The 13601-nt window shown below is 43.2% G+C and overlaps 1 protein-coding gene across 1 annotated transcript; it reads right to left on the minus strand.

Moving 5' to 3' along the window:
- Positions 1-222: 222 nt before the first annotated feature.
- Positions 223-10921, minus strand: DTD2 (D-tyrosyl-tRNA deacylase 2 (putative)). Its single transcript, XM_019552297.1, has 3 exons — positions 10787-10921; positions 5045-5114; positions 223-2003 (listed from the first exon to the last, which is right to left on the minus strand). Exons 1-3 carry the CDS (start codon positions 10910-10912, stop codon positions 1678-1680), a joined length of 522 nt encoding a protein of 173 aa, XP_019407842.1. The 5' UTR covers positions 10913-10921; the 3' UTR covers positions 223-1677.
- Positions 10922-13601: the final 2680 nt, after the last annotated feature.

Below are 13601 nucleotides of genomic sequence, written 5' to 3' on the forward strand. Positions count from 1 at the left end.
TCTGGTTCTTGTCCTGGTTCCTGTGAATTATCCATCCACAGTTGAGTTGCTTGTCCATCCACATATGTAACATTCACTATATTCTTTATGCCTTAATTACCTTGCGTCTTTCTTCACATAGGGCAGAAATTCATTTAGCTAGTCCTTTAGATCAATTTATTTATTATCTTTTCCTTTTGGTTTATCCTTCAAGCTTACTTTTGGCTTTACAACCTAATATACTTGATGCCTCATGGATCCCAGCTGCAGGGTCCTTGTACTCACAAATCCATATCCCCTGGTCCCTTCACAGCTGCACTTAGTTAGCCCATTAAAGTAAATGACAGCTTATTTCCCAATCTGGTTCCACCTGCATCCACATTTCTAAATTAATTATATGTTCTTCTTTAATTTTCCCTGTAATCCCATTCAGGGTATGGCTTAAACCCTCTTCTTTTACTTTTTATTATTGAGGGCTTATCATGTAGCTCCCTGGAGCTTTACCTGCCTGGGCTTGCCTCTAAACCTCACCATTGTCTTTGTGATCTGAGTTTCCTCACCCTTGCCAGCCTCCACTGGGTCCACGGGAAAGACCTCCCTCTGAATCCTGTCTCTAGTGCGGCCAGTATGACTTCCCCTTCCCAGCCGCCCATTTTACCTAGCTTTTCGTGCAAGGGCAAATAGCTTTTCACTCAGGGCTCTCACCTGGGTCTTGGCAACCTGGGAGAGTTCAGTGGTGTGAGTCCTCTCCTGGCCCAGTGCACGTAGCTCCCGGCTCCACTGCATTTCCCCATTCCTGGGGAATGCCAAATACTGACGGTCTTCTCGACATCCCCCTCGATGGTCTTCTCGACATCCCCTTTACATTCCCTGCTTTCTTCTTCTGGCTAGTCAAAGCAGGCTTCCTGGGGCACATGGTTCAGTGCCCCTGGAGGCCTACTCACCTCCTGGGTTCTCCCCGGACACTTTTCCCCAGAGCACCAGGGGCATGCAGCCCTTTCCAGGCCCACCCGGGGAAGTCTCTTGCTGGCACAGTTGGGCCCACAGGTCTGCAGCAGGCCCCCAACCCCTGCTAAGTACTTCCACCACTTAATGGTTTATCAGACTGTATATGTTAGCAGTCCTAAAACTAAACTTGTTCCCCACATTTTTAAGCCTTTTAATATTCAGTTTCAGGCTGCTGTCAGAAAACTTTGAAAGCAAAGGGAGATAACAGATGGGGAAACTGATTAACTTCCGTCATTTTCAAGGCTTCTAATAGCAGCATGTTGAAAGCTGTTTCCTCATTGTTTCTGGTACAGTTAATGGGAATACAGTTAGTTACAAAATAGATAATGAGAATGAAATATTTTATGCACATAAGTTTTGTATGACTTAACAGCTACTCAACTATCCAGTATTATGCAAGTAACATAGCATTGTGTCATGCAGCTAAGTGAATAATGCACTTACCCGAGATGTATACGTGGAATACATTTCATTTACAAAATATTTTGGATAAAAATAACAATAAGACAACTGGGGATGTAGAGACTGATTTCCAATTATCAATGCATTTGTGGACTTAAAACCAATGAAAGTTTATTGAAATCATGTTTCTATTTCTTCATTTTCAAATTATTCTAGGGCCACTTTCACTTACAAAAATGGAAAATACTACATTCACTTGGAATCAATTATACATGGAAAGCTTATTTTTCAAAATTCAATCATATGAGTGAAAGGTCCATTTGTATCTAGTTTTAACACCTGTCTGTTTCCATACGTGCCATACCTGACAACAACCCCTGCTTCAGCACACTTGGTATTAGCAGCCAGTTCTTTTTCACACTGAGTCACAAACAGGGAGTAAAGCTCCATCCCTTTTTCTTTTTCTGTGTTGTTATGGTACTGCATGTTTCTTCCCTTCAATCTGCCACCCAGCGTGGCTTGGGGTATTATTAGAACACTGCCTGGTAAATCCAGAACAGAAACATACTTGCCACTTTCAGTTTCACTTAATTTAACATTCAACAGGGTATTAACTGCAAAAAAAACCAAACAAACAGAAAAGAAAAAAGGAAAACAACATTTTTGCATCCAAAATAAATTAAAACCTAAACTTTGAAAATTAACACATTAATATATCTATTAGGTTAATAAAAAAAATTATTACAATAAAACATTAAAATGCTTCATTATGATTTCTGTTTGAATAATAATTTGAATGATTATCAAATTACAGAGTAATTAAGGAAATATATTTCAGAGCAGGAAAAAACCTGAATTATAAACTAGACAAAATAGATATCCATCCAATATTGTAATTAAATAGTTATTTTATACAGATTAAGACTTTTTATAATGAAAAAATGTGAAAACCATACAAGATATTAACCTTACAAATGTAGTGTATGTAGCTGTGGACTTCATGACTATGGTAAGAAGGGTGGTTCTCTAAGGGTTAACTCAGGTGAAAGCTCTCCACAGGACTCAAGGAATCAGGTATCAGCTCTAATACAGAGCCCAGATAGAAGTGCAGTCCCTGGTCTAACCCATGGTGCTTCACAGAAAGGACCGTGAGTTAAGCTGATCCTCCTGACCCAACAGGAGGAGGATGACAGGCCTGAGGTCCAATTTGGAGCTAATCCAGGGAGAGAGGCTGTCTCTCTGCAGCCTCTTCCCACAGCCCTCCTTCAACCCCTCTTTCTTCCCCTGCCCCCCAGCCACTGGTGCTGTCTCAGGATGGAAGGGGGAAAAGGCAGGGGAAGGAGGTCCATTCTGGGTTTTCCCCAGCATGCACAGAAGTGGGGGTGTGGGCTGGAGTCTCCCACCTTGGATGGGGACTCCAATCTACCTGTCCCACCCTTCAGCACCAGCTGGGCAACTCTCAGAATGAGCTCCCTCCACTTTCTTTCCCTCCATTCCTTTCTGAAAACAGTGCTGGGAGCAAGGCTGGGCATGTGCAGACTCAGGTTAATGAAGGTACTCTGCTTTGGAGCGCCTTCATCTTAGCCCTCATGTAACATAACGAGGGTTCAGACTGCTGCAGGATTGGGCCCTTTTGAAGTGCTCTGCAGCCAAGTATTTGTGTTAGGTCACAGCTGTAGAGAGCTTTCAGGGGCCAGATCAGGCAAAAATTGTCACTTCTGCCTGTGCCCTAATTCAATTGCCTGCTGCTCAAACAAACAATACAGTGAATGCACTTTAGGATTTCTCCCTTTCCATCTGGGGGGAAATGCATAAGCCAGTTTGACCATGTGCAGATGCTAACCTGAAGAAGGGCACTTTGTGCCTGGAAAATTGGTCTAATCTCTCTCCCAGAAATACAACTGGTCCAATAAAAGGTATTACTCAAAAAACCCTTGCCTCTTGTATAGCGTCATAAAACAGACACCTTAGAAATGTCACATCTGAGGAAACTCTTAATAGTAACAAAGCTTCACTTTTAAGCCATTATTTCAAATGCAAAGCAGGTTAATAAAGACTAGGAAACTGTTACCATCTGATGGTAAGGTGAACCAAGTCAACCTCCATCCAACTGCCAGTTTGGTTTATAGCAACCCAACAAGTATCCATACCAGGAAATCCTTCAATGGGAAACAGTTTAGTATTGTTGTAGGGTTCCAATAAGAGCAAGGACTGAATGGGTCCAAGAGAATCCTTTATAACTATCACTATGTATTGGAGGACAGCATGGCAAAACTTGTACTACCATAGCTGTCCTAAGTATATGTTTGATAATTAAAAAGGATTGTTATCCAGCGATATCCCCATGCATGATATTTCACATACACAATATTTACTTTTATGTTTGACTAATTTAAACAGAGATTCTGACTCAGTTTAGGATCACGGGAAATCAGGCCCCCCACATAGTAAGCAGGATCTGAGAGAATCCCAGAGAAGCTACCCTCAGCACTTCTGCATCTGTGCTTTTGCACAGCACTGCCTTTCTGTTTGCACAAGCAAGTAGCTTGAAACAGACTATGGCCACACAATTTTTTGTCAAACTGCTAATATCAGCACTGCCAAAAAATGGTCCCACATAGGAGCAAAGGGATAAATGTACTGCATGGGTAATCAATCTCTGTTTCTGGAAGCAGTAAAGGGTAAAAAGTGAAAGAGAAGAGGGAACAACAGAAACACAGGATAGAGACAGAGAGAAAAACGTCATGACCAATTTTCCTCATTCACAGCATCTCTTGATAGAAAGATTAAGAATTATGCTGTGAAGCAGCAGAGAACTTACTTTTTTTTTTAATTTTGCAAATTATACCTGAATTTCCATGTTTAACTTTATATCTAGTATCTCTGAAAAGAAACAGGAAGGAAGTAATTTAACTGTATCCTCCCAACTCCCTTTACTGGCTATACATTTTCAATACCCTGAATATAAAGTCAGATCAGCATCTTGATTTATTATTAGGAGCTGAAGATCATGGCAGGTCATCTGAAAGGCAGTTCTCCCTACACACTCATCTCATGAAGTTGCCATAGAAATAATGATAAACAAGGAAATAAATATTCAGCATGTATTACATTTTCTAGAATGTTAATGTCAAAAATAAAATCAGTTTACACATGTCCACCACTAGTATAAAATACCATATGAGATGGGGACAACAGTTGAATGGGCAGAGGCCAACAAACAGGCTTTTCAAGCAGGAGGCTTGAATATGAGGCTGCTTGATAGCCCTTTATTTTCTTCAAGACAAATTTATTGCCAGAACAGTCAGTCAAATTAAGAAAGCAAAGGAGACTAGAAATAAGCCCTCCCGAAAGTTCCTTCACTAACAAATATGGAGTTGAAGAACACCTGTTGGGCTTACTAGTTGATCCTGACTAGGGAGACACAAAATCTCGGACAAGAAATATAGTGATAATTTGAGCACAGAACAATTTCGCAGCTTACAGATTTTCATCTCAAATCTTCTTATCAAGATTATTCTGTTTACGCTGTGTCCTATAGACAGATCTGGGCCTGGATCTATATCTCTAGACATTCAGTTAGTCCAGAATCAGACCTTTATCATCCTGTTCCTGCCCCAATCTCTTATTTTAAGAATACAAATAATAAACATACCCATTTTTGGAATGAGTTCCTCATTAGCTCCTCTAAAGAAGCATATGTAGATAACAAGTCCTCTCTGGACCTACAAGAGATTTTAAAGAAGTATTATCCACTTAAATATTTAGATATTTAAATATTTGCTGCTATTCCCAACATAGTACATCACCTGACTGTTAATCCAAATGTACTTGTAATTTACAATTTATTAATACACATTAAAATTAATGCAGGTAAAGAATTATCTCACCACAAATAAGTTAGAAATTAGACATTTCATTTATTATCCATTTTGTTAATTGTTTGGTAATGGGTACAGTATTATACTTCCTTAACTATATATTAGATTTCCTATTTTTGTAAAGCTTTCTGCTTTACTCTTTCATATGCTTTATTCTAGAATTCAGCAGTATGCTATAGCTAAGGAAGAGAAGAATAGGAACAACTCTTTTTAAGCTCTTATTTATATTTCAGTTGCTGAGTAATACATGTCTTCTGTGGCTGAAATACCATGTGCCTAGAACTTTTAGAAAGTTTTAAACAGCTCATTTCAAAAGTTGATTTTGACCAAAGAGGAATAATAATGATAGTTTTATAAATGAGATCTTCAGTAACTACCAAATGTCATAAATTGTTTAAAAACTCAGATTCTTCAAGATTCAAGTGGGTTATGTTTCATTTCAAATTACATGCTCCTAACAAATTTAAGTGAGAGATGCATTTTAAAGAGACTGCCAAAAGCTGTGATTACTGATACCTTTTTCTTTGACACGCTTCAGCTAAGTGTTAGTTCCAAAGCTAGACTACATTTATAATATTGGGATAGGAAAATAGAAGCCAAATCACATATCGTTTAAGTTCCTAATTAAAAAAAAAAAAAGACTCAATACACCTGTAATAGAATTTTGATTGGATTTTTTTTTAAATCACTGCATGTTGTATCCCTTGCTACTCCACCAAGGCAAACAATCACTACATAGAAAAGACAGTGTAAAAGACTGTCGCAGCTCTGTTGAATCTCTGAGCATAAGTTTAAAGGTTGAGGAACTACAAAGGAAATAAAAATAAATATAAATATCATTATTTTAATCACTCTTCTGATTTTTGAGTCCTTGGAACTGACAACTTTAGTTATACAAGACAGAAATCACACCCACATTTTTTATAGTAAGAGGAGATACAAATAGAGTTCTCTCAATATATGAAAAAGGCAAAGGGACTGTGAGGCTGGGGGGGTTATTAGAAGGCAATTGTGGCCCCAATTCTTAACAAGAAAGCTGCAAGGAAATCTTCAGCGTACATTAATGATTGAAAAATTCTAGCTCTTTATTTATTTGTGCTGTCCATTACTCCAATTCTAAAGTACATTTTTAAAAAAAAATTCCCCGAGTACATGAAGTTTTGATAAACTGTAGACAATATTAGAAGCTGATATAGCAACTGTGTTATACCAACTTTTCACATTTAACATCAAAGATCCAGCTCCCTTTACAATTATGGAAGTCTGTCTCCAATAAAAGGTACAAATGACAATGTTTAAAGCTTTCAGACTGAACCAAAACCACTGCCATTAATAAAGCACTTTGAAAGTAGTCAAGACCTAGACAAGAGGTTCTTTAATCACATCCTGAATACTGGAAAAGTCAAGCATTACCAAAGAAACTGAGACCTAGACAATCATTGATTGCATAATGGGAACTGCATAGAGGCCAGAGTGTACTCAGGAAAATTACACTGGGAAACCATACTTTACACAAATTTGCTGTTGTCAGTGGGGCTTAGGGGCATTTATTAACAATAACCCTGTGAGATGGAAATATTATTCTCATTTAACAGATGAGCAACTGTAGACCTTAAAAATTAACTTGCAAGCCTAACATCATGAAAAGAAGCAGTAGCCAGAACCAAGAACTAAGCCCAGACTCTTAATTTGGTTCATTAACCACAAGAGATCTTTTTCAGTAAATAGGATAAAATGGATGAGGTACAGGTAGCAGCTCCCTGTACTTATACAGTGTCAGCCTATACCTTTTTTTTCCCTCTCAATGTTGCAAAGATCTAATTTTATTTTTAAATAAATTGAAGATGATCTCTGCATTTTTAGGTACTTTGCTATAAGACAGGGGTGGGCAAAATGCAGCCCAGGGGCAGGATGCAGTCTGCCAGGCCATTCAATCCAGCCCGCGGGGCCCCTAAAAAATTTAGAAAATTAATATTAACATGCTCTGGGCTGCCTGCAGCCCTTGATGGCTTGCTGAAACTCAGTAAGCGGCCCTCTGCCCAAAATAATTGCCCTCCCCTGCTATGAGACTTGGCTTATTGTACATGTTGCATATGTTCTTCTGATGTATGTTTCTCACAGACAGCAGAAGGCTGGGGCTAATGGGGCTTATCCCCCCTTACCCCCCAAACAGAGGACATCTGTGGCAGCACAGAGGGCCACAGGGCAGCCTGGCTGCCACCTGCAGTGGCAGGGAGGGGCTCGCACAAACAGACATGCAGCAGCAGCCTGCAGAGGTAGCCAGAAACGGAGCGCCCAGCAAGTAAGACTGTGAAGGAGAAGGGGCATAGGGGACAGGTCGAGGCCTCTGCAGGGAGGGAAGAAGTGGAGCAGAGGCAGGAGCTGAGGCAAATGGGGCCCCGTCATGGGACACTTAGAGCCCAGGCACCTTGTCCAGGTCCATGGGGGTAGTAGCAGGGTCCCACTGTGCTGTGCACACTGGCGGGGGGGGGCGGGGAAGGGAAGGTGCGCATGCACCCTCAGATTTATGTATAGGGCAAAGCCACGCTGCTTGTTGGGCTCTGCGCCCTACTGCTGCTACCCAGGAGCCACATGCAAGGCCACGTGTCTTTCAGCAGTGGCAGGCATGTGGCATTATGCACAGCTCCTGAGCAATACCAGTGGGGCTCAGAGCGCAGCCCACAGTGGCAACCTATCTCCGTGACAACTCCGCAAAAATCAGGGTCCGAGCATCCCATGACCTGCCTTGGCCCTGGGGCCCCATTTGCCTCAGCCCCTGCCCCACTCCCTCCCTCACCTCACCATGGGGGCCTCAATCTGCCCCCACAAGCCTCTTCTCCTTCACAGATTTATCTGCTGGTATGTGTGCGTGTGAGTATTTTTTAAGTTTTACTCAGCCCTCCCCAAATAATATTTTATCCCTCTACCTATGATGTTTCTCCATGAATAGGACCCCCCATTCTGAGTAGTAAATATTTCAGCAAAGACATGGAAGTATTATGAAGAATGTACTTACATGTATTCAGACCCTTCTTCAAGATAGAATGAATACTCAGTGACTTGTGCTTCTGCCCTGAGAGGATCTGCACTAATCCTATATCCTGCTTTTTTGAATAGAGATACAGTCAATTTTATTTCTATTCTACCTACTGTTGCTAAAAAGTAATCCCTCAGTTTACCAGACAGAAAGATAAGAGAAAAAAAATATTTTTTTGCTTTTGGAATAACTGTTCTTCTGCTTTCGGAATAGCCACTTTCCTTCTACTCGGATACAAACGCTTTGTGATGTATGCTAGTGGATCTCTGCACCTGCACAGAGCCCCAACTGTTCACTGCTCCTTTGCAAGAGCGCAATCAAGGCACTGTTTTCTCTTTTATTTTCTCTTTTCTCAACAAAGGAAAAAAACATTTTTTTTTTAAATTGAAAATGTATTTGAAAGCTACACATTAGTAATGAGAGGACTCAGAGGGCACGCAGAAAGCATCAAATTACTTTTTAACTCTTTTATTTAAATTGATTTCTAGTTGAGTTGCCAAATCCTTTGAATGAGTTAGCACTTCTACTCTTTTATGTTCAACTTGCAGGTACCACATTCTTGCACTTCTCAATTTCAGCAGTCCTTTCCAATAATCTCAGATGTTTAACACCTAAACAGATGAGTTACTTGGTACAAATATTTACAGGACAACAAGTACTGTAGGAATTGGTAGCTCTTCCACAGTGCTACACTTGATCCCTCCTTTGATGTACAGCATCCCACAATTAGAAGGATACAGGATTATACTCATGTTTACTTCCTTCATACCGATAGCCGCTGGATTCTTATTGAATATAAATTGTAAGTGTTACAGAAAACCACCCAGTGGGTACAATTCATAACCACTACCCTTTTGCCTGAAAAAGTAAAAGAAAAATAAAGCAAAACAACTAAAAGCAGTATGACCTGTATACTACATAGATTTGGGTTTATTTGAAAGCCATTTTCCTTTGAAGCCTCAGGTAATGACTACTGCTGGAAATGAAATACCTGCTGAGACTGGGCCCCTGATGGACCTGTAGGGAGCCCTGCAGGCCAGATGATATGGCACCAGGGCCCACATCTGGCCTGTAGTCTGGGGACTGAGCACCTCTGGTATACAGCATCACACAATTGGTAAGGTATGGTATTATATTCATGTTTACTTCCTTAGCAGCAATAGTAGCTGGGTTCTCAGTGAATATACAATTAAAAAAAAAGTTACAAGTGGTTGAGGTGAACTACTGATGATTCAGTTGCCTAAATCCATTTGATCCCCATTTTTGTCCTGCCTATCAATGAACCCTGTCCACCTTCAATCTCACCAGTGTGTGGGGAAGTCCATTCATACGGGAACACAAGGGCAACATGAATTTCCTCAGGTTTCTGGCTGGGGGCTCCAGCCAAGACAAATGATTTGCATCAAACCCCTGCCACACACTCAGCCCACACGACTGCCCTGGTAGAAAGGCTACATTCAGCTAAGGCAGACGAAGTTCTTTGAGTAGAGGTGAGATCTATTAGACCAACCGAGTAGTTGGGGAAAAGTTCTTGGCAGCTTTCGGGCGCAGTCATCCTGCGCAGTCACCCAGAAGGGTGTGCGCGCCCAAAAGCTTCCTAAGAACTTTTTTCCAAGTACTTAATTGGTCTTTAAAAAAAAGTGATATCTTTTATAAATTAACTTTTAAATCAAGCCAAATTAGCCAAAACAAATTCCAAATCCAAGAGTCAGTCCACAACCACAGCTACTGGCAAACATCCTCCACCCCCATTTGGGGCTTCAGATGTTTCCAAAACCCTTGGCACGCATCCTACTTGCAGGCCCAAGCCCAGAGGCTTGGGGTTTGGATACCCCGAGTTTTGCTTGCCCTCAGCTGTAAGGCCCCAGGAGCAAGCCAGGGAAGAGTCTCCCATTTCCATAAAGTGGGCTTAAAGCCAAGACCTTCCCACTCCAGCAGCTAAGTGGGAGGTTTACTGTACATTACCTTGGGAGGTACTATGCCCCTGCCAGGAGAGCAGTCTTCCCCAGTGCAGCTAGGAAGTCTGTCCGGTGTTTCCCTTGCCAGGCAAGCACAAGCTACCCTGCGTCTGAGCCTTCAAGAGGCCCAGAAGCGATATCGCATCTACTCTGCCTACGTCCTTAGACCAACAGCCCAGCAACCTTCAGCTAAAGAAGCAAACTTGGGCCAGGGCGAGCACCTGCTGTCTCTGCAAGTATCTTATTTAGCCTGGGAAGGGGAGGCTGCCACAGCAGAAAGGAAGGCAGGCAAACGTGGCAATCAGCAACCACCCGCCTGGCCTGGCGGGGAAACCACGGGCTTGGAAGCGTGACCCCGGCGGCGTCCCCAGGGAGGAGCATCACAGCGGCGCGGCGGGCAGAGCTGCAGCCGAGGGCACTCCCGTCCCGTCCCGTCCCGTCCCGTCCCTTCTCCCCCGCGGCCCGGAGCCGAGATCCCGCCATCGCCGGCCGGCCCGGGCTCCGCAGCGCACGCGCATTACCTGCACCCACTCGGCGGCGGCGGCGGCTGGGCCGGCGCCGGGCTCGGCGGCCTTCACCTGCAGCGCCGCGGACAGGCACTGCTGCAGCACGGCCCGCGCTACGGGCGCCCGACTCGGCTCCGCCATGGCACGAGGGGGCGGCGCCGGAGGGGCCCGGGGAGCCTGCCCCGCCCAGCGCGTGACCCGGTGGGCGGGAGCCGGGGTGGCCTTGGGAAGCGGCTGCGCTCGCGTGCCGGATCCTTCCTCCGCTGCGGGGGCGCCCTCGGCCGGGGTTGGTTCTGCTGCGCACGCGGCCTAGGAAGATCCAACTCAAAGGTTGGGGCCCTAGTTCCCGGGTTTAATAGCCCCTGATGCCCCCTTCCTCCAAGAATTTGCCCAATCCTTTTTTTGCATCTGGAGGCAAGAAGTTCCAGGCCGTGTGAAACACAGCTTCCTCTGTTAGTTTTAAATGTATGTACCTACTAGCTGCACTTCGTGACACCTAGTCCTCTTGTGAGAGAGTAAGAAAGAAATCGCTCTTTACTTTCTCTTCACCGTTCAGTGTTCTGTAAGCTGCTGTCGTGCCCCTCAAGAGTTTATTTTCTAAACTGAGCAGGCCTACCTACCCTCTTAGTCTCTCCTCATGTGGAAGCCTCCTTGCACCACTCATTATCTTTGTTGCCCCTTAGGAGCTAGAAAGAAGATCTTGCCTCTTCTCAACTCTATTTCTCTATCTCCTTTCCCCCCACCGTTTCCACTCCTGCTTTCCAGCCTGAGCATCTGGCTTCCAGCCACTCGATAATGAGTCTCTCTGTTCATTTAGCTGATTTAGACTGATTCAGTGAAGCAAGGAATTGCTTTGATTAGCTCCATTGAACTGGAGTCTTAGGACTACATTCAAACATGACTTAGGATTCAGACATGTATTGTCATTCATGCAGGATCCTGTGCTTGAGTATCTAACCCACCCCACACAAGCAACTCCTAATTCTGAACTCTGGATAGGGAACAAGCTGGATCTAGCACTTACTGTTCAGGGACCTTTCCAGGCTGCAACCAGCCACTACTGTTTTCCAAAGCACCAGCCAAAGTGAAACCTTTTCTGCACTCAGTTTCTTACACCAGAGAATTATAAAACTAAAACAGAACCAGCATTCCCCTAGTAGAAACAAAGATCTGGTTGCTTATGGAGTTTCAATCATCATCTTAATTAAACTACTTACATCTTTCTCTCCTGCAGCTCTCTCTAAATTATGGCAGCCAGGAGGAAGAGGTAGAGATATCCCACTTCTATCTGAAAATGAAAGTGAACCCCCACAGACCTTGCATTTTGCAAAAAAAATAAATATTGATTTCTAAGGCAAACTGGTTTGAGGTCCTATGATAAACTGCAAATTAAGCTGCCATCAGAAATGAATGGTAAAATATTCATATAGTTAAATCTCAAAATGACTAGCAATCAAACCTGCTTAAGTCATGTCATTATAAAAAATTGGTTTTCTGAGTTTTTCTGTTCATCCAATTAGAATTGCTATCATGATGCTTAGTTTCTATACAGATGAGAACAGTATCAAAACATACAGAGAAATAGACACAACATTCAGTAATGGTGCAAACAGAAAAGTATCCTTGCCAGAGAATTGAGAGGCAAAGTGCTTTGATGTCATTGAGACCAAGATTGGCGAGATGGGAACTTGTTTTCTATTAAAACTTTAGATCAATGTATTCAGACATGTAGCCTAGTAGATGGCAAACTGCTCAAGCTGAGGGCCTACTAAAGTCACTGGGAGCCTTTCCACTGACTTCAGCAGACTTTAGATTGGGTGAGATTCTGTAGATTTCATAGACATTAGGGCTGGAAGGGACCTCAGGAGATCATCGAGTCCAGCCCCCTACCCAAAGGGCAGGAAGTCAGCTGGGGTCACAGGAGCAGAGTGAACCAGCTGGTTAACCATAAGCTATTTTTTGTAGGTGTCACTGCGGTAAAAAATTCCAGGTAAGGGATAACAATTAAGTACTTTTACAAACATTTGCAGGAAGCTCTTTGGGATGAGCAGGGATCCTGGTTTTTTCTGACAAAAAGAAAAAATGCCCCCAATTTTCAGATTTAAAAAAGTAACCCAAAATCCACATCTTTCGTGTGCATGTGTTAGTGGTGTTTCATTTTGATCACAGAAAAATGTAGATTTTGAGTTACTTTTTTAAATCTGAAAATTGGGGATTTTTTTGTCAGAGAAAACCAGGATCCCTGGAGATGAGGTTCACAAATCCCACATGAGAACAGGGAGATAGGACCTTTAGGGGGTGCAAGCAGAAGAGCAACTCCCTGTTGCACCTCATGACACTTTGCAGGAAGTGCCATGAGTTACAGTGATCCCCCAGACCCAACAGAAATTTACTGTTGTGTCCTGTGGGATGGGGAATCCTGCTGTTGTTTGGAGTGACTTTGAACCTCCTGCCACTCTCCCTGTAGCAATGCTGCTCTGCCCTTCCAGCCCACATGCTGTTTCCAGAATGGGAGGGTGAAAAAGGAGCAGAGTGAGCTTGTTTTGGGCATTTCCTAGTCAGCGCTGGAGGGTGGGGAGCATGGATTGGAGCCCTCCACCTTGGGGGTTATCCAATCCACCCACTCCACCCTCTAGTACTGGCTGAAAAAAATCCAGACCAAACTTCCTCATGGGATCAAACTCTTTTTGAGCACTCTGCAGCCAGAATGTGAATGTGCCCTTGCTGCCAAAAAGAACAGGCCCTTCTCCCCCAGGAGCTGCACGGTAGAGCACCGTCTCCCTCCACGACTAAGGAGGACTCTGGGACCTCCCGCTCTGCCCAGTCAGGG

Source organism: Crocodylus porosus, unplaced genomic scaffold, assembly GCF_001723895.1.
Source record: "Crocodylus porosus isolate Cpor-Errol unplaced genomic scaffold, CroPor_comp1, whole genome shotgun sequence".
Taxonomy (NCBI): Eukaryota; Metazoa; Chordata; order Crocodylia; family Crocodylidae; genus Crocodylus; species Crocodylus porosus.